At 35.2% G+C, this 21,314-nt stretch overlaps 1 protein-coding gene across 2 annotated transcripts in view; it reads right to left on the minus strand.

The window, feature by feature from the left end:
• Window positions 1-1,073: 1,073 nt before the first annotated feature.
• The window catches only part of ZFC3H1 (zinc finger C3H1-type containing), a 40,874-nt gene continuing 20,633 nt past the window's right edge, over window positions 1,074-21,314 (minus strand). The window contains exons 16-35 of one of the 2 annotated variants that reach the window (XM_027455578.3): window positions 21,201-21,310; window positions 19,900-20,031; window positions 18,722-18,843; window positions 18,065-18,166; window positions 17,611-17,727; window positions 16,855-17,038; window positions 14,776-14,962; window positions 14,152-14,343; window positions 11,973-12,210; window positions 10,774-10,879; window positions 10,496-10,694; window positions 9,958-10,052; window positions 8,898-9,008; window positions 7,056-7,160; window positions 6,810-6,975; window positions 5,918-6,018; window positions 4,675-4,776; window positions 4,052-4,091; window positions 2,048-2,110; window positions 1,074-1,922 (exon numbers count right to left, since the gene is read on the minus strand). In XM_027455578.3, coding sequence (XP_027311379.1) covers window positions 1,785-1,922; window positions 2,048-2,110; window positions 4,052-4,091; window positions 4,675-4,776; window positions 5,918-6,018; window positions 6,810-6,975; window positions 7,056-7,160; window positions 8,898-9,008; window positions 9,958-10,052; window positions 10,496-10,694; window positions 10,774-10,879; window positions 11,973-12,210; window positions 14,152-14,343; window positions 14,776-14,962; window positions 16,855-17,038; window positions 17,611-17,727; window positions 18,065-18,166; window positions 18,722-18,843; window positions 19,900-20,031; window positions 21,201-21,310 — 2,610 coding nt within the window. In that variant the 3' untranslated portion in view covers window positions 1,074-1,784. Of the gene's footprint in view, window positions 1,923-2,016; window positions 2,111-4,051; window positions 4,092-4,674; window positions 4,777-5,917; window positions 6,019-6,809; window positions 6,976-7,055; window positions 7,161-8,897; window positions 9,009-9,957; window positions 10,053-10,495; window positions 10,695-10,773; window positions 10,880-11,972; window positions 12,211-14,151; window positions 14,344-14,775; window positions 14,963-16,854; window positions 17,039-17,610; window positions 17,728-18,064; window positions 18,167-18,721; window positions 18,844-19,899; window positions 20,032-21,200; window positions 21,311-21,314 lie in introns of both variants that reach the window. The other variant, XM_027455579.3, reaches the window with a different exon arrangement.

Genomic DNA, 21,314 nt, shown 5'->3' on the forward strand with positions numbered 1-21,314 from the left:
ATGGAAAGGACTCAGTTTTGACTGCACGCTTGACCCTGTTGAGTTCTCTACTTTTATGCTTTGACCTCTTCTGCTGTTTAGTCACAATATAAATACTGCACCCATTTATGTGTTATGAAGAAAAAGTGTTTGTCAGCAGACTTGGGAAAAAGAAGGGGGGCAATGTATATAAGCCAACATTTACCATACTTAAAGGCTTTTTAATAAAAGTTAAATACTGTGCTTTTATAGACTTCTTTCATTCTAAACTGTATTACAAATTTGAAGAAATCAGGTACTACTGCATCACAATGAAGAAGGGGCTTGGGTCAGCTTTTTGATAGCGGTTGTGTAGTCTGCAAATAAGTCTGACCAGTGAACCAGGTGTTTGAAGTTTAATTTATTTAGTAGTTCATGTTTAAATAACAAAGTTACTTAAAACATGTAATCTTCCTCCATTCCCCAAGCTGAAAAAAGTTATTTACTACTTTCCTCCTTAAAGACAGTTACTTCATGTGTAGCTCATATATAGCAGGAGTTTTGAAAATTCCTGGATGTTATGTCACAGAGCACTTGCCCTTATTCACGAACATTAAGACCACTTGTTCACTGTCTTCATGGCAGCTGCATAACTCATCTATGCAAGAAGTATCACAACCCTCTTGTGATTTTGCATAGAGGGAAAGCAGGTAGAAAGCCAACCCAATATGAATAGTCCCACAACTAGTTCACTAGATTGGCAGTATCTGCCATGTACATGCTGACTGTAGAAAGAGGGCCTCATTTTAGTAAATCTGAAAATGAAATTATATAAAATGCACTTTCCCTTACTGACATGGCATTCTTGAAAGGAACAGTCACTGTGGAACAAATACATGTGTATCTGAGGCAAGAGGAAGAAAAAGAAAAATCATAGATGTAGTTTTTGTATATCCACAATCAGTAATTCAACCACATCTGCTTACCTTTTGATGAAAAGAAGGGAGACAAAATATATGTTTTGCTTTCTTTTTTTAATAAGGTCAGGTTCTATTGAAAATCTCTGTAAAAACAACTAATGCTGCAAGGTAGTACCAATACAAAACAGATCAATATTAACTTTAAACTGTTAAACTTTATTATAAATTAAAATTTCTTTACAAAAATTGCACATAATTGACCACTCTTAGGTTCTGATGCACTGGCATTTGCAATAGTTTCTTTAATCTTCAAGTTTAATAGTCTCTGCCGTGAGTCCAATGCAGAAAAGGGCAGTAAGCAACCCTCTTAGAGCCTTCAAGTGCAAGAAGCATACTTGTGGCCACGGCAGTTACACTTTCCTTAAGAGCGGCTGCTTTTGTTTTAAATCCTGTAATGAAAAAGTCTCAAAAAAGGTTTAAAAAAGGAAAAACCCAAAGTGGACTACTTGCTTTTTACTGTAAACACAGCCCAGTAAATTAACCCCAAACACAGATCTCTCAGGCATCAGTGAGAGTGTCAAGTGAATCAGGAACAGCAAAACAAAGAAAACAGAAAATAAAAGGAAAACATGAAAAAATAATGTCTGTCATTTTGATTAACTATACTTACGTACATGATGTTATGAGAATCTGGCAGGGCCCAGAAGCGAGGCCAGACAGCGAGTTCATTTTTCCAGAGAGGAGGGTCATGTTAATTGTTTCCAGGTTCAAGGAAAGCAGACTGGAGACTTGATATGCTCAGCAATACTCATCTGCCTTACGCAGATCTTAGGCACAGATCAGCCTGAAGAATCATTCAACTGATTTTGGCATTTAACAGGACTTATGGCTGACTGTACCCAGTGTTCAGTGATTCTTGCTTTCTGTTCTGCAAGTGTTTAAATTTAAAAGCTCATCTAGGCTGACTCCAACCTCTTGGCACTTGGAAACTAGTTTTCTCAGGTTATCAGTTTTACCTCCTCCTGATGCTTCAAACAAGAGTTGCTGTAAGAGATGGGGAAGCAGATATAAGATTTAGCCAGAGCTTGAGCATCACCACATCTAAGGATATGGGATATGCAGAAAATTTATATGAAACCTCAAACTGAATCATAAGGAGAAAACATTACATCTTTCCACAGTGTTGCACATAGAGGTAACTTATGAAGAGCTCTCTGATATAAATGATGGACCTGTAAAATAAAAACAAATATTAAGTCAGTACCATGTTGTGAGATCAAAATGAGTGATATGAAGCACAAAAGTCAGTTGCAATGAATTTTTAAATCAACTTTAATAGTTTCAAATTCAAGCATTATTGTCACTACTAAAAGAAAAGACAAGCTCATGTCTGACCTTAATTCTAACCCCTGTATGCAAATGATTGATTACATGAGAACATTCATTTTTCTTCAAAAGATTGCCTTATTCATTGCACAGGATGGAATATGCACAGGGAATGTAGCAGCTTATTCAGTAACTTTCACTTGTGTACAACTCCAAGGTCTTTCTTACTATTGCATACAATCCCAACCCTGCAATGAAAATAACTGTTTCATAGCCTTTTTTTTTTTTTTGACATCTATCTGCGCTTTATCAGTATGTCTTTGCAACTACAGCAAGACTTATTTTTCCATTTTATGTCTGCATTGAACTTTTTTGTTCTCCTTCTTCAAGCATCTACTCCAGCCTCCTTCAGCTACTGTTATCTGAAGTACCAGCTCCAATCAAGAAGTAATTGGTGTTTGTTAGCATTTTAAACTGTGAAACATTTGTATATTCTCTTAACAATCCTTTAAATGATCTGCTGAAGGAAGCAAGTGACAGGTTCTCCAGGGATGATAAATCCAGAATCTCAATCATAATTCAAACAATATCCTACTTGTTAACTAGAAGCTCCAGCTATCTGCAATATTTCACATATGCCTGAATTCTAATTGGTTCATATTCTTTAAGGGTTCTCTTCTCAATTAATTATAAATCTATTTTTCCAAATTTAAAACCAAATAATGCAGGGATCTTGTAAGTCAGCAGTCTCACTATAGGGAGTGCTTTAAAATGCAGTCCATCTAATACAATGACTGAAGCAGGGATCTGTGACTAATTAGAGATTACACCGAACGATCGACACAGAGACAGAATTAAGGTTGAATACACAGCGATGTCTTTGATGTCTCCTGACTGAACTATTTGATCTTACAAACTAAATAACTGTCTACTTAGGGGTGTTCTTTTTTAAAGACTCAAGGAAACAGTAAAAAAAAAAAAAAAAGGAAAAGAGATTTCATATGTGAATCTAACATGAATCCGTTAAAATTTTAGTACTGTTTCAAAAGAAAGTCTACTGACAAGAGAAGGATGCTGAGAACCAGTCACTGCAAGAATGACGTGTAACAAGATACAGCAGAGAAGCAGCTCAGAAATGCCACAAATGAGAGGTGAGTAACAAGCCCGTGTCTTCATGATCCCCCTAATACACAGCATCTCTCCACAAGCAGAATATTTAGAGTGACAGCAACAATACCAGAAAGACCCATTCTGTTTGAACTGAGAAGTGATTCACTCTGTTGCTGTGCTAAAAAAAACTCTCTTATTTACGTACAGAGATAAAAATACACCCCCCCACACCCACACATGTTAAGTAGCAATGAGTAAGCTTATTATTTTTGGAGAAAAGGAAATGATAGCTTTAGGGTGTAAGTGGGGCATGGGAAATCATTCAAATTCTCTACTCATATTTGCCTGGCAGAAAAACCCTTCCAACTGATTGCAAAGGTAGGTAGTCATTAGTTATCTTCCAGCACAACAGGATTTTTCCCCTCTACTGCATTTTAAATGTTAGCCATCTCCTCCAGGTTAAGGAAAAAAATAAATAAAAGGAAGGGAGGAGGGGGGAATATAGACTTCCCTGTACAGGAAAGATACAAGTAGTATGCAGAAGTACTAAAAATATAATCCCTTCTACTTTGATTGACAGAGATACTTCTCACACCTGAAGCAAACGCTTCTGTGTTTACACAGAATATTTCAATTATCCAGAATTCTTAGGTTTAAGAAATGACCATTGCTTTGGATAAAGCAAAAGAATGAAAAAGTTCTGCAATTTTTCATTTTAGTAAGGCGTGTTGACTTACTTCTCTTTGTCCCATTAGAAAGCATTCGGCAGCAATGGCTCTGAGGAAAAGAAACACACAAAAATATTTATTCTTGAATTATTTTAAATGCCATAATTGGCAGAATACTGACTGTGCAATGGAATTACAAATTCCTTGAGAAGAACTAACTTCCAATGATGTTAATCTACAGTGAAAAGATAAAAATAACCGTTTTTTAAAAACAACCTTACATGAGCAAGACATTTCAGTGGTTCCCCATTATGAACAAACACTGAAGAAAAAGATCAGTTCAGCATCACTGGATAATGGAGATTACTGCTATTGTGATATATAAAGGGGAGGGTAGAGAGGGAAGACAGAAGTCAATAGTTGAATTCAAAAGGCAACTTGTAAATATATCATTCATCTTTATCTGTATAATATCAATTCACATAAGTTTCCCCAAGAGGGAAATTCCATTTTTCATTTTAAAGATGTGACAGTACCTCTGTTGTAACAAAGTTACTGCTTAAATAATAAAATAATGAAAGAGACTTGCAGCACAAGCCCAATTTGAAGGACATTTCAGATTTACCTTTGTGATGTAAACCTTATAAACAAAAGCAATATCTATGAAAACAGATGTATGACTGTTGCATTACATTTTCCAGATGGCCAGGCATGTTGGGATATTATATGTAAACATCTTGGCTTGCAGTTTCAGAATTTGAACATTGCTCTCTTCCCAGTATCGCAGAAGCAGTCTGTAAAAGGCATTCATGAGAAAGGAACACTGCTCTAATCACTGGGAACAGAAAAGCAATGCAAAGATACATACACATTATACAAAATGTATTACACTTAATCTCAACCAAGAGTTGCAGGTAGGAAAAAGGGGCAAGACACCACACAAGATCGACTGAACATGCTCTTACAACAAAAAAGAAGGTACACTGTCAGAGAGTAACTACACAGTGTGAAAACATGTTGGCACATTACACGATCTGGTTTTAGCATGTGTGAGGTAACTGTATATTTGAAGGAAGGCTGATTAGTTTCGCAGTCACGTGGCTACAAGATACTGTGCAGACAGTTCTGCTCACCCATTTTGTGCAGTATCAACATTATCTAAGGAAGCTGTAAGCTCCACCTAGACAAAATTTCAACTTGACTTAAAATGCAGCCAATTTCCTATGCTCAATCTGGGTGTGCCATTCTCCCCACATCCCCCAACCTGTGGCCAACCACTTTTTTTTTTTTTCCCAAATCTGGCTTTGAAATCTTTGGAGTCCCTGTTGATGATGAACAGTAAGTGCTCGTGGTCTTTTCAAGCACTTCGTACAATGTTCTTGAGTTCACTGCAGCTGAATATGTTAAAATATGGATTCTCTAATCCTGGACGAGTGCATTTTGAAATACTGTCTAAGAGTTGATGTGATGTTTACTCTAACTGCCCTTAATTCCCATGAGATTTTTTCAGAATTAAGGATTGTCTTCACTAAATAAACATCAAACCTCCAGGTAGCACTGTTAAATACCGATGCATCCATTTTATTTTGCTCCATGTTAAAACTATACTCTTAGCAGATATTAAGTAACAAGATTTTAGTATAATATCTAACCTTTCTCTACACACTTGAAATTTACATTTGTAAACATATACAACATGAATATATTTATTAATAGTTCCTGTATAACTGTAACCTCTCTGTAGATAAAACAGAACCCTTTCAAATACTAGAAAAAGATTGAGATAGTATCAAAAGGCACAATGTGCCACAAACAACATGCAACAAGAGGAAGAGTTTTATTTTTGCAGTAGAAATCAAATCATGTGCATCGTGTACAGAAAACAGTAGTGGCATTAACCAGCTGTTCCTCTTGATTACAGGTGTTTTTACATACCTCAGTGCAAGTCCAGGATTAGCAGGCATAGTAGAACAAAACCTTTCCAAGGTTTTGGAATGTTGAGATTTTGGAATGCAGCTCAAATAAAAAAGAATTACCTGCAAAATTTGAATTATAAATATTAATCTACTTCACAGCAGTCTAATTTTGCTAAGAGTAATGGGATGACAGAATTATGAACATTGTGACTGAAGTGAGTTACCACCTACAAACCTTATCAACAACAAACCTTATCCCTCAGGGGTACAAACATCAATTCATTTAAGAAATCAACGTACTGTTGCTAATACCACAGATTTTAGTCTTTCCTGCCTGTATTTAGTGAATAAAAAGAAATGCACTGGATATTAGCAAAATGGGACCCAAGATTTTCACAGAGAGAATAAAAGTTTGACAGAATAAAGCTTACGGAAGCGCTCAACTCAATCTTTCTCTCCTGCTTTTCTACTTTATTTCTTCTGTTTCTCAGACACTATAATTTTTGTGATCAAAAGCGACAGCTTAAATATTGCTCCCATCACCCAGCGGTACAGCTCTGCTGACCCTTCTTGCTCAACCATCTTTTCTCTCCTTTCCGGTTTCTCTTTTATCAAAGAAATAGTAGTTTGTTATTAATAGCTGTATTCACACAGTATCAAGACATGCAATTTATTTATATTGAAGTTTCTCTTAGCCTTACGTACTCTTTATTCTGAAAGTCACTGCTAGGTATTTTTCTGCTTGTAACACTACTCTCCTCAAGTACCTTGTTCTACTAATTCCTAGCTCCCAGTGTACATATACTACTGATACTCTGATGCTGTTATTTTGACAAGTAAATTACAAATGCTCATTAAAAGGATACCAGTCTTTTTGTTTTTTAATTAACTGTCCCCAGAAACATTTTTACCTTGTTATGAAACTCGTAATTGGTCCAATAATCAGCAGCACTAAAAGGAATTGGGTATCGTGTGGGGACTGTAACCAGACATCTGTTCACTAGGTCAGTAAAAAGCTTGAATTCTTGAACTTTGTTGTTGGATCCAACAACTTTGCTATTGATAAAAACAAGGTAACTGGAAGAAAAGAGAAAAAAATTGTTCTGGTGGCCTTCACTTAATTTTGAGATTAAATTACTTTTGTCTCAAGAACTTACTCCAGCCAGATGTTCTGAACAATTTCCTGCTGCATCACTGCACCAAGAGCTGCTTCGTAGGCATCCAGTGCTTCACTAATACTCGTGTGAAGAGACTGGCACAAACTGTTTATATTAAAAGTTTAAAAATATGATGTTATATGCACAACATATCTTAATATAGAAGAGTAAGAAACAAGAACTTCCTTAAGAAGCACAAAAACAGTTTTCAGTTTAACAGCAAAACAGACTAACTTTAACAGTCAATGCATTACAATGAGCAAATCTCAACTGCACGTAAAAGTAAGGAATAATGCAGGAACTGTGCAGTTTAAAATACAGTTCTTGACTGAAATCGAAACATTATCCATTGCCTTCTTTTGTAATGCATCCATTGCCTTCTCTCTTTTATTAATCCTTATTTTAAGGATGCTCTGACTGCTACAGAATGGAGACAAGTCTTGAGATTCCATTTGGAAAGAACCAGAATAATAAAATTTCAAAGTTGTAATACAAGAGACCACTTGAGAAACGACATGAAACTCACAACAAAAGTAAGTGTTCTGGAACACACTGATCATATCAGAGGGAAAAAAAAGAAAAAAGCAAAATAGTCAAAACTAAACTAAAACCAGCTCCCTCAAAGAAACGTAGTCAGAACAGTATATGGGACCTCACCAAACACAGGAGACACTTTTTTGCCTAAGATTCAGTTATCAATCCTCATTTCAAGGTGTAAATTAACAATAAAAGCTAAGACTTCCAGTAAGTCATAAGAGAAAAAAGCATGAAGACTAAAGAAATGCAAAATACGGTAGGGTTGTTTCAACAACCTTCCTACAGAACTCTGCTGACTAGAGCAACATAATCAGTGCCTGATTCTAGGCCTGTTTTCTCCAAGAACTAGGAACTATTTACTAGTTTTGCTCTATACATATATATGTGTGTGTGTGTCTGTACATATGTGTGTGCACGACATATGTCTATACTTCTTTTATATAGATATAAGATGAATGATGTTTCTGGGCAAAACATTGTCCCTTGATCTTTTAAGGCTCTAGTAATCTCACACTATTTTCACCTGGTAAAAGTCAACTTTTATATCTTTTGCCACCTGCACCTTGAAAAGAAGAAAAATATAGGCCCAAATCCCTAAACACTTACTGTGTAGCAGAACTAAACCAACACAGCCACTCTTTGAAATGAATTTTGAAAGTGGTGTTAAAAGTAATACAGACACATATTTCAAAAGCACCGATTCTTCCTCTTAGGACCGAGTGCCTAAGCTCAGATTCTCCTGTGACCTTAAGTTAAAGTCACTAATGACGAAACAGTGACCTCAAGCGTCTTTCTAACAATACTTCACTGTGTAAGTACTGAAATCTAATAAGTGAACTTGCAAAGAAATAAGTATTTCTTAAATATATATAGATATAGATATATATACACACACACACACTTAGTTGGAATTCATGGACAATACCATAAACTAACATTGAGGTAACTTAATCTAAAACTTAGGCATTATCTTGAAATGAAACACGTTTTACCTGTTTAAAAGTTCACCGTCAACTGAAAGCTGAAAGTGTTGGAGTTCTAAGCAATGCTTAGTCATCACCTGAAGCATCACATTTGCCCCTTTACTTGAAAAACTCAATAGCCACTTGCGCAGTTGGCATAAAACTTGCATAAAACTGTCTATGCTTTGCAGCAGCCAGTTTGTTTCTCTGAACACTGGCAGATCATTTATTGAAAGAACCTCAAGTGACACATGTCTGGGCAAATAATGAATGTTCTGCAATTGAAAACTCAGTTTACTCAGACCTACTAGCTGTTCCTTAGAAATACTGTAAAACGCCTCACCAGTATATCTGCCACAGATATGGGATTTGCTGGTTTACAACATCATCTGTAAGGTGTTCTTTATAGAGAGGCGCTGTAAATTCAATTGGCATTGGAAAATTCAGGAGATATCTACAAGAGAAGAAGTAGTAGTAATAGAGAATATCCTTCTAACATTGAAGATTCCTCCACGAACATAACAGTTTAAAAATACAATTCATAGAATGTATTAAGAACGCACCTACTTTTCTTAGAGATTAGTTTAACTCTATCCAGATAAAAGATTTATTAGAGAACATTACATAAAAAATAGAAATGGTTTATATACAGAGTGGTTTACAATATTAGGCTCTAGGTTAAATGTTTCTCTCGATCTCAGACACCACCACCACCCACCTTGCCCCTCATAAAATACATCAAAACCTAGGATATAATTATCTACCTATAGACATCTACACTGCATTGCCAGCACTACATTCAATGTAAACAAACACAAGCAGGAATAAAACCTAACACATAAGAAGTTCTCAGTCTCATCTGTGTAAGATTTAACAAAGAAGGTCTTCCTTTGAAGGCCTTCAAAGGCAGTTAGCTTTGACAGACTTCCTGAAGTTTTGAAATACACAAGGTTCACTATCATCAATTAGGTGCAAAAAATTCAGGTGGAGCTTCAGCAGACCAATTACCAACATGTACCGTTTCAGCAATAATCTGTTGATTAAAAGCATACTGGACCTCTGGATTGAGGGCTTTCACAATTGCTTAAATAGGAAGTTTGCAGTATGCAGTTTTAAGCTCTAAACTTTGAAAAAAAAAGCTTCAGCATGCATGTATCGCATTCCTTTTTCCCCACATCCACAGATTAAATTTGTTAGCTGTTTCACCTGTAAGTTCTTATGCTTTTACAATTTAGTATAAAAACACAAACAACTATAATGCTTAGAAAACACCAAACCATAATTGAATGAAGTCTTAGCAAAATCTGCCAGAGCTAAAAGCAGAAGAATCCTAGACTGCTTAATTTTTTGAGAAAATGCCAGTATTACCAAAATTTCAACAGAAAATAATATTGCATACATACCTTAAGAGATCCATGGGATCATGCTGTTGGTAGGTATTCTCAAAGAAAGCTCCCACAAAATCTTGTAACAGTGGAAGAACATTGCCTGACCTTTCCTGTTTTTTTAAATAAAGAAATATATTAGACATCAACCTGAAGATGACAAGAACAATTTAAGCACAATAACCAGCAATGTCTCTCTCTGTAACGCTCCTTTGCCTTCATTCTCTCAAAAAATGAAACCTAATAGGGAAAGTCAGCAGGTAGAAGAAAACATATTACAGAGTGAGTTTACTGTTGCTGTCTAATGTTCTTGAATAAGGAGATTAACAGTGCATTAGAGTGAACAATTTGAGCTACAGATTTAGCACTGTATAAAATTACTTTGGTTACATTAAGTAACGTCACTAATCTTGCCAATTCTATATTAAAGCAGAACTACACATTACAAAAATATTGTTAAGAACAATCAATTTCCTACATGTTTGAAACTGCACATAAAACCCAAACTTTATAAACCCAGCAGACCAACAAAAGGAGTTTTGGGATGTGGCATTACCTGTGAAATAAGGAATTTACATAACTGATAAAAGACCTCTGCATTCTGAGGATTCTTCTCAAATGCTCCAATCCACACTTGGTAGGCACTGTCGCTCTGCTGCATCTGCACGTACAAGGTGGCCATACTCTCCAAGAGTGGGCAGTTGTTAGGGCAGAGCTCCAATAAAGATCTACAAAGTTCTGCAGCAGATTCCCACCTTGAATAAAAGTAACAGTTAAGTTTTCAAGGACACATAGGTGAGTACTCCTTATTAAAAATGTCTTGAAACAACTTACCTTTCAAGAAGCTTCAACAAAGCTATCATGTTTCTGTAGAGTGGAAAGCAGACAGCTATTCTTTTGTCAGCCTCAAGGCTCTCATCAGTACATGTTTTGACTGCATCTTCAGAACAACAATGTAAAAATCAAGACCTTAGACCTCAATTAATGTCAAAGGTATTCAAAACTTTTAACAAAAATTATATTTTAACAACTACAAAAATACAGAAGCAAAGTTTTCTGAGACAATGATAAAAGTCTTTCAAAAGTGTTATTCCTCATTCATCTAAAACAACAACAAAACAGCAAAAAAACAAAACCAAAAAACCCAAACCCACTGAACAGGAAATATCCCATCAATGAAGTGTTAAAGCTACATTACACAGAGTAGCTTATCACCATCTATTTAAAACTACATTCCAGTATACACAGGATTGCTGCTGAAATCAGTTCTACTGAGACAACAGCTAATATGTGCTAATTCTCTTTTTATGTTAAGAAATACACAGTTACCCAATACTGAACACCACATTATGTCTAGACTACATCCACTCCTCCAGGTTATGCTTGAATATTCATTTGCACACTGCATTACTGTCTGCAGCATAGTTATGTTCTCACAAGCAATTCAATATTGGTGCAGCTAACACCAAGTACTGACATACAAACAATGCTAATGTAAAGTCTCCCTCTGTCAGCACCACAAATCAATTCAATTTCTTCTACTACCTTCATGAGATCTTTTAAGTTACTCAGTTTAAACTCCAAATGCAGACAAACACACACTCTGCTCTGCCTCTTTTAAGGAAGCACACTAATCTTCCATGAAAGTACTTTCTCAACAGACATCCCATTGGGGATGGAGTAGAAGAAGAGAGGGAACGACCACAGAAGTTTGGTTTTATGCTTTCTTCAGCCTCCAAAAATAAGCAATGCCATACTAGCACAAGGCACTCCTCTCTATCCTGATGGAGTATCACAGTTCGTGGACAAAAGCTATGGCTTTTGATCATACATGAAAAATTTTGCGTGTTAAGTACCTAAAACATGGACTTTCCTCGCTCTTCTGTCCAAATCAAGGAGAAATATTCACTGGATTAATCCCAATGACTTAACATAGCTGCAATATCACACTGCCATGAAATTCCAGAAGTATAACATTTCTTGATATGTAAGAAGTGAGTAATGCAGTGAGCAATTTACTTCCTTAATCTTACCTTCAAACATCGCTAACAGCGTATCAGGATCAGTCTTCACATCTTGAACTGTTTGCCATGGTATTAAAAATGGCTCTTTGTTCATTATCCTTGAAGGACCGACATTAGCTGGATCATAGAACTTGACTGGGAGAATGCCGAATTCAATTAAATGTATGTAAGCCAGCCAAGCCAAGCAACGATCACTTACAGTAAGGCGTTCTGATATTATCTTTTCATTTGCTGATTTTAAGGCATTCTGTAAAGATCAGAAGAAATGCATTATATATTTTAAATATAAAATCTTTATGATCTAAGAATAAGAAGAAGAAACAGGAAGAGTAGTTTTAATGTTCTCAAAACTTTTCCACAGAAAAGACAGGAAATAATTCATGCTATCAATCATGATTAGATTTGGCTTTGAATGAATATGTGACTATGTTCAAGTAATACACAGCTACATGATTTCTAGTATTAGTTTTAGGAAAAACTGCTAAGATCATTATTTTGAAGGGGGAACAAAGACATTGAATTCATGCATCTCCCAACGTCTGTCTGCTTAATTCTGTGACACTTACATCCAGTTACATACAAATTATTTATTGCCTCTGGAGACAACTCACGTATGAGTTGGATACCGCTTGCTATACCCTATTAAGGGTCTTGTGTGGTTTTGGTTGTGTTTTTTTTTGTTGTTGTTGCGTTTTGTTTTGTTAAGTTTTAGTTAGACAGCTATTAAGTCACAGCTTTTCAAGACTCCTGAAAGCACTATCATCTCTAGAGACATTGGTCAGGAAAATCAGAAGCAGTACCCTGTATCTAAGAAATGTTTCCACTATCTTTTCTTAAAGTCACATGGAAAAGTAGAATAGCCCACTTAAATTGGCAGATCCCAAATAAAATCATTAGAACAAGCAATTAGACAGTCTAAACACAATTGCTCCTAAACAGAATAGACTCACATGGCTAGCGATTTGCCAACTTTTTTTTTTGGACAAATGCAGCCCAACCAAAGAACACGTTTTCAAGGGAGTCATAGTACTTGCAAATTTAGGCAAAATTCTACAAGATACTTAACTTATAAGGTACAAGGTAAAAGCTGAACATTCCAGAATGTTTTGCTTATTCACCCTTCAAGATTATTATGAATTTTTCTTTCAAATTTTTGAAGAGAAGTATTACTACTCAATTTGAAATAACATTTATACTTAGAAATCATCTCTTATTGAATGTGGTTAAATAACCTCTCCCTGAGATAGTCTTTTTAACTACAAACCTTTTTTTAGTGTTCACCTGTAATGTGGTTTTGTTACGATACTTTGGGAAAGGGAAAACAACCCATGTTCTTCCCTCATATACTCTGGATTTTCATTTCAGGTTAACAAATACTTTTTTCCACACTGTTCTTTTTGTTCATTCAGTCAAACATTCATAGTTTAATTTATCAGTACTGCTGTGTTTAGAATAGCTGTTGGAGAAAGTCAACACAGCATTACAGTTTACTATTTAAACTGGAGCTAGAAAAAAAAACATTACAGCCTTACACCACACAACCAAGAAAAATATTTTAAGGTGTAGCAGGCCACAGGTGCCACCTGCCGGTAAGAATGAAAAGCTTGCAGTTGAAATAGCAGCTCCAACTTTTAGTGGAAGCTGGTATTCAGCACTCACTGTCATCCACAATTTCTACAGACTACAGAACAGTAAAAGCACCCTGAATTCTCTCCCAGCCACAATAAAAGCCTGAGATAAGACTTTGGAGTTCACTGTATCACTAACATGTCATTAATGTATCAAGTTCTGGAGCAGGAACAGTAATGCAAAATAACATCACGCTATGTTCTTGCGAAAAGTTACTGATTTGATCATTTCTGTAGTAACATGAAACATCTGAGTACCTCACAGGACTGCTCTACTGCTTACCAGAAATCAAAATGCAAAGCAATTCCTTGGTAAGTATTGAGGTTTAGCCCTCCTTTGTTAATAAACTTTGTGTATTAGCAACCCAAGCAACAAAAAACAGGTAACAAAAAAAAAGGCATACCCAAATTTTACAACGAAATACTTTAAAATAGAATTCCCTAGGAGATTCCTTCAGCAAACAGAAGTAACAGCTCTTTTAAAGATCATACTAGAAGCCACATGCATAAGAAAGATGAAGGTATGAAGTCAAAACCTGGGGTGATAACTTGTAAGTTACCTGCAGCAGAACAAGAGCGTTCTGATGTCTTCCTGTAAACAGGCTTAAGTGAACTCTGTACAGGAGAGTCTCCAGAAGCTGGAAGGACAAGAGATTGGGATTTTCTTCTCCCTCTGTCACTTCCATTAGGAACTGTAGTATCCTCCCACATACATAGTCTTTTCCATCAAAGGAATTCTCCAAATTCAAGAACTAGAGACAAATAATTCATATTTAAAAAAAAATCAAAATACTTGCAAAAGCTTCAAGATAAAGTTTAATATCTCATGAATCGCATACTTTGAATAATGTATTTTACCACCTTATGAACCAAACCTTCCCCCACACACAATGAATCTTCACGCTAATTCACACAAAACACTTAAAATGTTAAAGAACAACTTTCTGCATCTTTGTGACTATTTAAATTTTGCAAGCCTAAGTAATTTCTGAAGATATCCTGCAAACAGAACTTTGAATCACTTCATTTTCTGAACAGTGTTGCAGAGGTTTTAAATAAACTAACACTACATCTTTTTCAAGTCAAACTTTTCCTTTCATACTTTCCCTAACAAACATTTTCTACAGTAGAAAATGCATACCTACATCAAGCACTTGACACATACAGTTTTATCTTTTACTTACTGTCCACCAGATTTGATAGGATGGGGCATATTCCACTGCTGTTTCACACATTTCCTGTACCTCCTCCTTTGTTCCTCGTTTTGAGAACAGTCTGAGGTAATGACACCAGATTTCTGGATTTTCTTTGTTGTTCTCAAGAGCTCGAGATAAAACATTTAAAGTAGAATCCAAACACTCAGATGATGAGCTGTGAAAATTTAAATAAGCATTAGACCTACTTTTCTTTTTTCTTGTTTCAGGACTTAAATCAATATAAAATAGGAAAGTGGATGCTTATAATTAGAATGGAAGTTACAGTCAGCTATCTTTTTTTCTTTAAAGATGTATTGTCCTTTCCTATTATGAAGCTTTCAATGTTTCAGCAAGTTTTCATTCTTCAAGGGTTATTACATGAAATTACTGGACTGCATAGAAAAATCAGTTTTCCCAAAAAAAAAAAAAAAACAAGCCAGTTTAACTAAGAATAGGTATCATTTATCCAGAAGCAGAAGTTCCAAGCTTCAATCATACAAAGGTATTCACATCATACGGGCTCAAACCTGAAAAGTAATTTCAAGGCTAAAAGTTGGAACTTTTTTCTTTTTTTCCTTTTTTATTACATATTTTACTTCATATGTCAGCAAGGACAGCGTTTATTCCAGGTTTCTTTGAATGTCATAAATTTACCTCTAAGCCGCTAAAAAAAGTTGATTTTACTTTGAGATGACTGGTATCATCTCACAATAATTAAATAATACAAGATTAGTTTAAATAAGCAACTAAATTGCAAACCACAGAGCTAAGCTTCAATATATAAACAAACCTCCATAAAACCACAGAAAGCTTTTGAGATCTTTTCAGACCACATTTATTCTGAGAACATCTTTAGAAATTAATTTGCAAAGACATTTATAAGAGGAAGAACACATGTTCCAAAGTAAAACTAAAACAATTATGTACAGGACTCAAACCTTCCCCTGTACTCCTTCTCTTAGCAGAGCACATCATGATAAGCCTAGAACCAGTGCTATCCACAAAACCACTAAGTGTAATACTGACATGGTCTTGGGGAGGATGTACTCTGAAAAAGGATGCATCCTTTTCCATTAGGCCCTGTTGTTTTTTTGTTTTTTGTTTTTTTTTGTTTGTTTGTTTTGTTTTGTTTTGCTTCTAAAATAAAAAAAGTTAGTTGAGAAAAGACATCTCTTCAGTCAGCCATGTGCTGGTAGCAGTTTCCTTGTGCACTGGCCTTTCCATGCTTTGCTAGTATTTTGTTACTGTTACATAGTAATTCAAACAGCACACAGCATACATTCCTCCATTCTAGTGTTCAAGCAGCTATTAATACACCTAAAGTTATCTAACATTTTCCATTATCTGTTTACACATTACTTTCTAGAACAGCTACTCCTCTCCACTCCCTTTCCTCCTTCCAACAGCTGGTCTCCCCACAACTCCTCTGCCTGAAGCTAGTACCTCACTATTTACGTCATTCTGTAGAATGAAACCATTTTGACAGAATTCCTGCTGAAGTTATCAGATTGCCAATAGAAATTGTCATACTCTGCAGAGTAATTTGATGAAAGAAGCTAGAGAAACTCAGAAATGCAAGAGAAAAAATTATGAAGAAACTGTTCAACTGGACAATTACTACATGGATAAAACCATATAGCAGAAGTATTCTTGCAAGAAATCTTACTGATCGATGTCACTTCAAACATTATTCTAACCATTTTTACTCTGAAGAGGAGAAACTGATGCGATCTTATTGGTCCCCTACTTTAACACTGGAAGTACAGCATTCCACTTTAATCTCAGGAATACATTAGGTTGTACACTTTTCAAACAATTATTTCTCCCGCTCTGCTTTCCACCAACTTCCGTTCTGAATCAGAATCTAACAAAAGATCAACTGCCATTGTAATTTATTAATCATACACCATACCACATACAGTAGGAAGTCTATTGTTTTCAACCTGCTTTTATGTAATAATTTTGTGGATTTGCTGAAGAAAGTTCTTCAGCAACAGAAAGGAAAATTGATTGTAGCAGTGTGGGTAAAGCACAAAAGCAAATCTAATATCTAAAAAGCAGACTTACCCTTCATTTTGATTCAAATATTTGTATGCAAGTTTAATCCAAAGCTGTACATTACAAGGGTTTTCTTGGACACTTGCCTCCAAGTTGGAAATATCATCGGTCTCACTTGTAAAATATCGGATATCATCTGGAGTCACCACAGCATCAAGAGCTGGAACTCTTTTTTTGTGTTCTGTAGGGTGGGCTGCAAATGAAAACAACAAAAAAAATCTTTTCAAAACAGAAGTGACTTGTCACATTAGAATTCATACAAGGAGCGACACTTTTAACATGTAGAAAACTGGCCATATTTAAAAAATAAATAGCAGTAAACGTTGCTTTGGTTTAATGTTTAAGACGAACTTCTTTTTTCCCTAATGACCTCACCACACTAAAGACTAATTCTACAAATTTAAGATAAAACAAAGATTCACTTTTTTTATATACAGTTCTATGGAAAAAGTCTAACTTGGTCCTTTGGTAAAGCTGGAACATTACAGATAAATTGTTCACTTTAAAAAACAGGCAGAGGTTCCATTTACACTTCCAATCTCAAATTATACTAGTTATTTGTTTTGTCTCCAGTATGACAAATTAATGTCAACCTTGACTCAATTATGCAAAATAATATTTGCATATAGGAAGTATGAGGAAGTCAAAAGAACTACAGAAAATACTGGTTTTCTTAAGAACCACTTTAAGAATTAAGCGTTGGGAAGAGGTTTGTAGGTATTTTTCCCACTTTTTTTTTTAATGGATGCCACACTTCTGGATTACCATATTTAATAGGGCCAACAGACTGTTCCTCCTCGCTGCTGCTACTATCTAATAGAGGTTTTCTCCAGTACTTCGGTCTCCATTTCCTTTTATCTTTCCATGTTGTAAAGGGAGGCGCTGCAAACAAACAATAGTAGAAATTATTTTACTTTTCTGTACTTAAGATTAAAATGTCCTTAAGGATAAAGATTATAAATGTATATGCGTTGCACTTGCAAAATTTTTAAGTTTCAACAGCATTTCAAATCTGTTATTCTCTAACACATAAGTCACATTTTCAAACTGGACTCCAAAGCTATTGCACTAGGTACTTAAAGTGTCATCTTTAATCTACCACAAGCATAATTAACAAACCGAGACAGAAAAGGAATATTCTTTGTTTAGGAAGTCAATAAGGTACCTATAGAATTTAAAAAGCTTATATTGTATTTAATTTATCAAGGAAGTTACTTACTGTGACTTTTACTCTCATTGACCTTGCTAGCCAGAAGAACAGCCATCTGATCCACTGACATACGGTCTCTATTTATACCAAAAAGTTTTTCAACATATTTTTCTGAAACAAGAATATAAGAAACAAGAAATAAGTTTGTATCTTAGGTAAACACAAATGAAAATAGATAAGCAACTTAAGAGCAATTTAACACAACATTCATGAAGTATGACTGCTTCAAGAGATAAGGTAATTTAACACACTGGATGACAAATCAAAAACTGAACAAGCTCTCATGTTCAACTTGCCTATACCATAACAGCATTATCTTAGAATTCCAGCTCCACCGAAACAGATCAGTCCAGTAGTTACAAAAAAGTACTAAGGAAATAGAGCAAGATTTTATCCCTAGTCCTGCCCCCATCCTCTGAGCCCCCAGTCCTTTGAGTGAAACACTCCACAAATCAATACGGTTTTTTCCTCTGTGTAAAGACATTAAGGTAACCCACTCCTGAGTGCTGAATTGGACAATTAGAGGAACATTTCCCCCTCCCCCCATACAGCAGTATCTTACATGCTGCTTTACATCAAAGTACTTGCTCCCAGAGCTTTAATGAAAGCCATTCCCTTCAGAAATAAATCTTTAAATGCGAAAGTAAGCAAAAGATTCTTATAAACCTGTGGCAGTGCTGATTTCCTCATCTGTGCTTTTTTCTGAACAACCAATCAGTTCTAAATTGTAAGAAAGAATATCCTGAAACAGCTGCTTTCGGCTCAGAGTGCAATCTTTCATGTGCTGCCTAAAACAAACAAATAAGCAATTAAATACTTATCATAGCAACAATTTAATAAGGCCCATAATTAGTAAGTTGTTTTTAGTACATGCTCAGGTAATTCTTAAAGAAAATGATACCCATGTAAAACAATATAATCTGCTTTGAAATTTTCATTAAATGTTTCTGGGCCTTCTCTAAACATAAGCCTACATCAATAACTTAACCCTAGTCTCTGTTATTTCAGTACAGTCTTGCTCGTTAGAATAAGCCTCTACACACTCATTTAGAACTTTCTGGTTCAAACAGATTAGTCACAAGAATTAGTTGTAACCTTGTTTGAAGCATTCAAAGTATGGTTTGATGATAACAGCTACAAAATGATGTGAAAGCTTTCTGCCACCAAAAAAGGGCAAAAAAGGAGCTGAAGTGCACTCCTGTAGTATTTTTCTAGTAGTTAGAAGCTTCCAAGGAGAGTGTAGACTAATTCATATCCATTTGTTCCACCAACTTTTTAAAATATACTTTGCAACACCATTTAACAAACTATTTTTTAAGATTATTTAACACCAGGCTTCAAAGGAACGGAATATCTTAGCCAGTATTTTCCTGGAAAACCAGAATTCCACTATAATAGTATCTTCTTACAAGCTCATTTAATACTTGTTATAAGCTTTACATCCATTAACATCACAATACTTTTCTACTGTGCTTAACATTACCAATTACTACCCAAACCTTCAGCGTAACATCAAACCATAATGAAGGTGTAAAGCAAGAGGAGCCCTGTCTAAACTACAAGGCAAACAAAGGGTGAAATATTTCAGTCTATACTGCGTTTTTTCTTTAAAGAAAAAACAAACTTATCTAAAAAGCCTCCTTTCTTCGTGGCTTAGACACAAAATTTTTATTTTTTACTGCCAACCAAGTACCTGAAACAGGGTATTTAAACTTAACTTTTTCTAGAACTTGTCCATAGGATCACAAATTCAGACCTTTTGAAGAAATGAAAACCATCCCTATTTCCGTCTTGAATCAGACAACAAATTTAGATCAAAAGAAATCAAAATAAAGAGAACTCACCACTGACAGTCATCATCGTTACACGTGCCTGTTAAATCAAAACGGCAGAAACACTGTTTTGGCTCAATCATATTGCTATAGGTTACTGAACTGAGGTACAATTTTTCCTTGGTTCGGAAATACGGACTAAACCTAAAATGAAATAGCAAATTCTTGTGATAAAGCATACAAACGTTAAGACATGAATTTTATTCAACAAAATAGATTTAAAAAACACTTTTTCAATACTAAATCTATTATTTCCAAAACCCTTACTATCATAAACATTGCTAACCTGTAATATATGAAGGAGGTGGAAAACTTTACGAGAGGAATGGAATGAAAGAGCACTTCTAAACTGCTTCTGCTCTAATATTCTCCTCTCCTTTATATGCAGAACTGAATTCATATAAAGCCATGAAATGTAGTAATCACCCAGCAGGGAAAGCAAATTACTGAAATTAAACTTCGGTTTAGTTCTAGAAGAACTTTACCCACACCCTAATGAGTATTAGATCAATATCAAGTAGAAGTACAAAGAGAACCATTAAAAGGTTAACTTGAAAAAACTTGCAACAGATTCTTAGAATTTGTGTGTGAACAAAAACAAACAGTCTGACATAAGTAGACTTATGTTTGTTTTAAATGTGTAAATAAAGTCTGACCATGTCAACTTTGGGAGTCCTAGCTCTCTAAGGAAGCCATACTTCTACATCAAGACAAAATGAATTTGCCTATAAAAATAGCATCTTCCCTCTTTTACTACTTCACAGTGGAGGGGGAAAAAAAAACCTGAAGCATGTGATAGAACTCCACTCCTACTGAAATTCCAGATCTCGTTTTCTAAAAGTTACTATGAAAAATACTTTTTTTTTTTTTTTTTTGGTCAAAAGACAGATGTGTCAAAAATAATTACACTCGCAGGTGCCTATTTTAAATCAAGACAAATCACTGTGGTCCTTCTTCCTTCCACTGACCAGAAACATAATACCTGAGTGGCTCAATCTTAACTTGGACAATGTAAATTCTACATAAATTTAAGGACTGCATAATTGAAATATTCTACTGTCAATTTTAGATTGCTTCAAATTGCAATTCAAAATAATCCAATTACAGAGAACAGTATGCAATAAAACCATCATACTGCACAAGAGGGACACCTGCTTAACAGAAAAAGTATCTAAAATCATTAAATTCTCTATCCTGTAAACAATTTTCTCTAGCTAAAGTTCCTCATCACAACTTGTCTTTCTGTACATGTCTGTGTATAAAAGAAAAGCAGAACACATACACAGAAGTCAAATAGCTGTTAGTGTCCATACCTGTAGGATTTAAATACTAGAAGAGGACTATGATACGGTCCAAATGGAAATGGTTTTGCTTCAGTTTGTTTATTTTGTGATGTAACAAAATCCATATCCACTGAAATTTCCTAC

This window comes from Anas platyrhynchos, chromosome 1, assembly GCF_047663525.1.
Source record: "Anas platyrhynchos isolate ZD024472 breed Pekin duck chromosome 1, IASCAAS_PekinDuck_T2T, whole genome shotgun sequence".
In the NCBI taxonomy this organism is placed as follows: domain Eukaryota; kingdom Metazoa; phylum Chordata; class Aves; order Anseriformes; family Anatidae; genus Anas; species Anas platyrhynchos.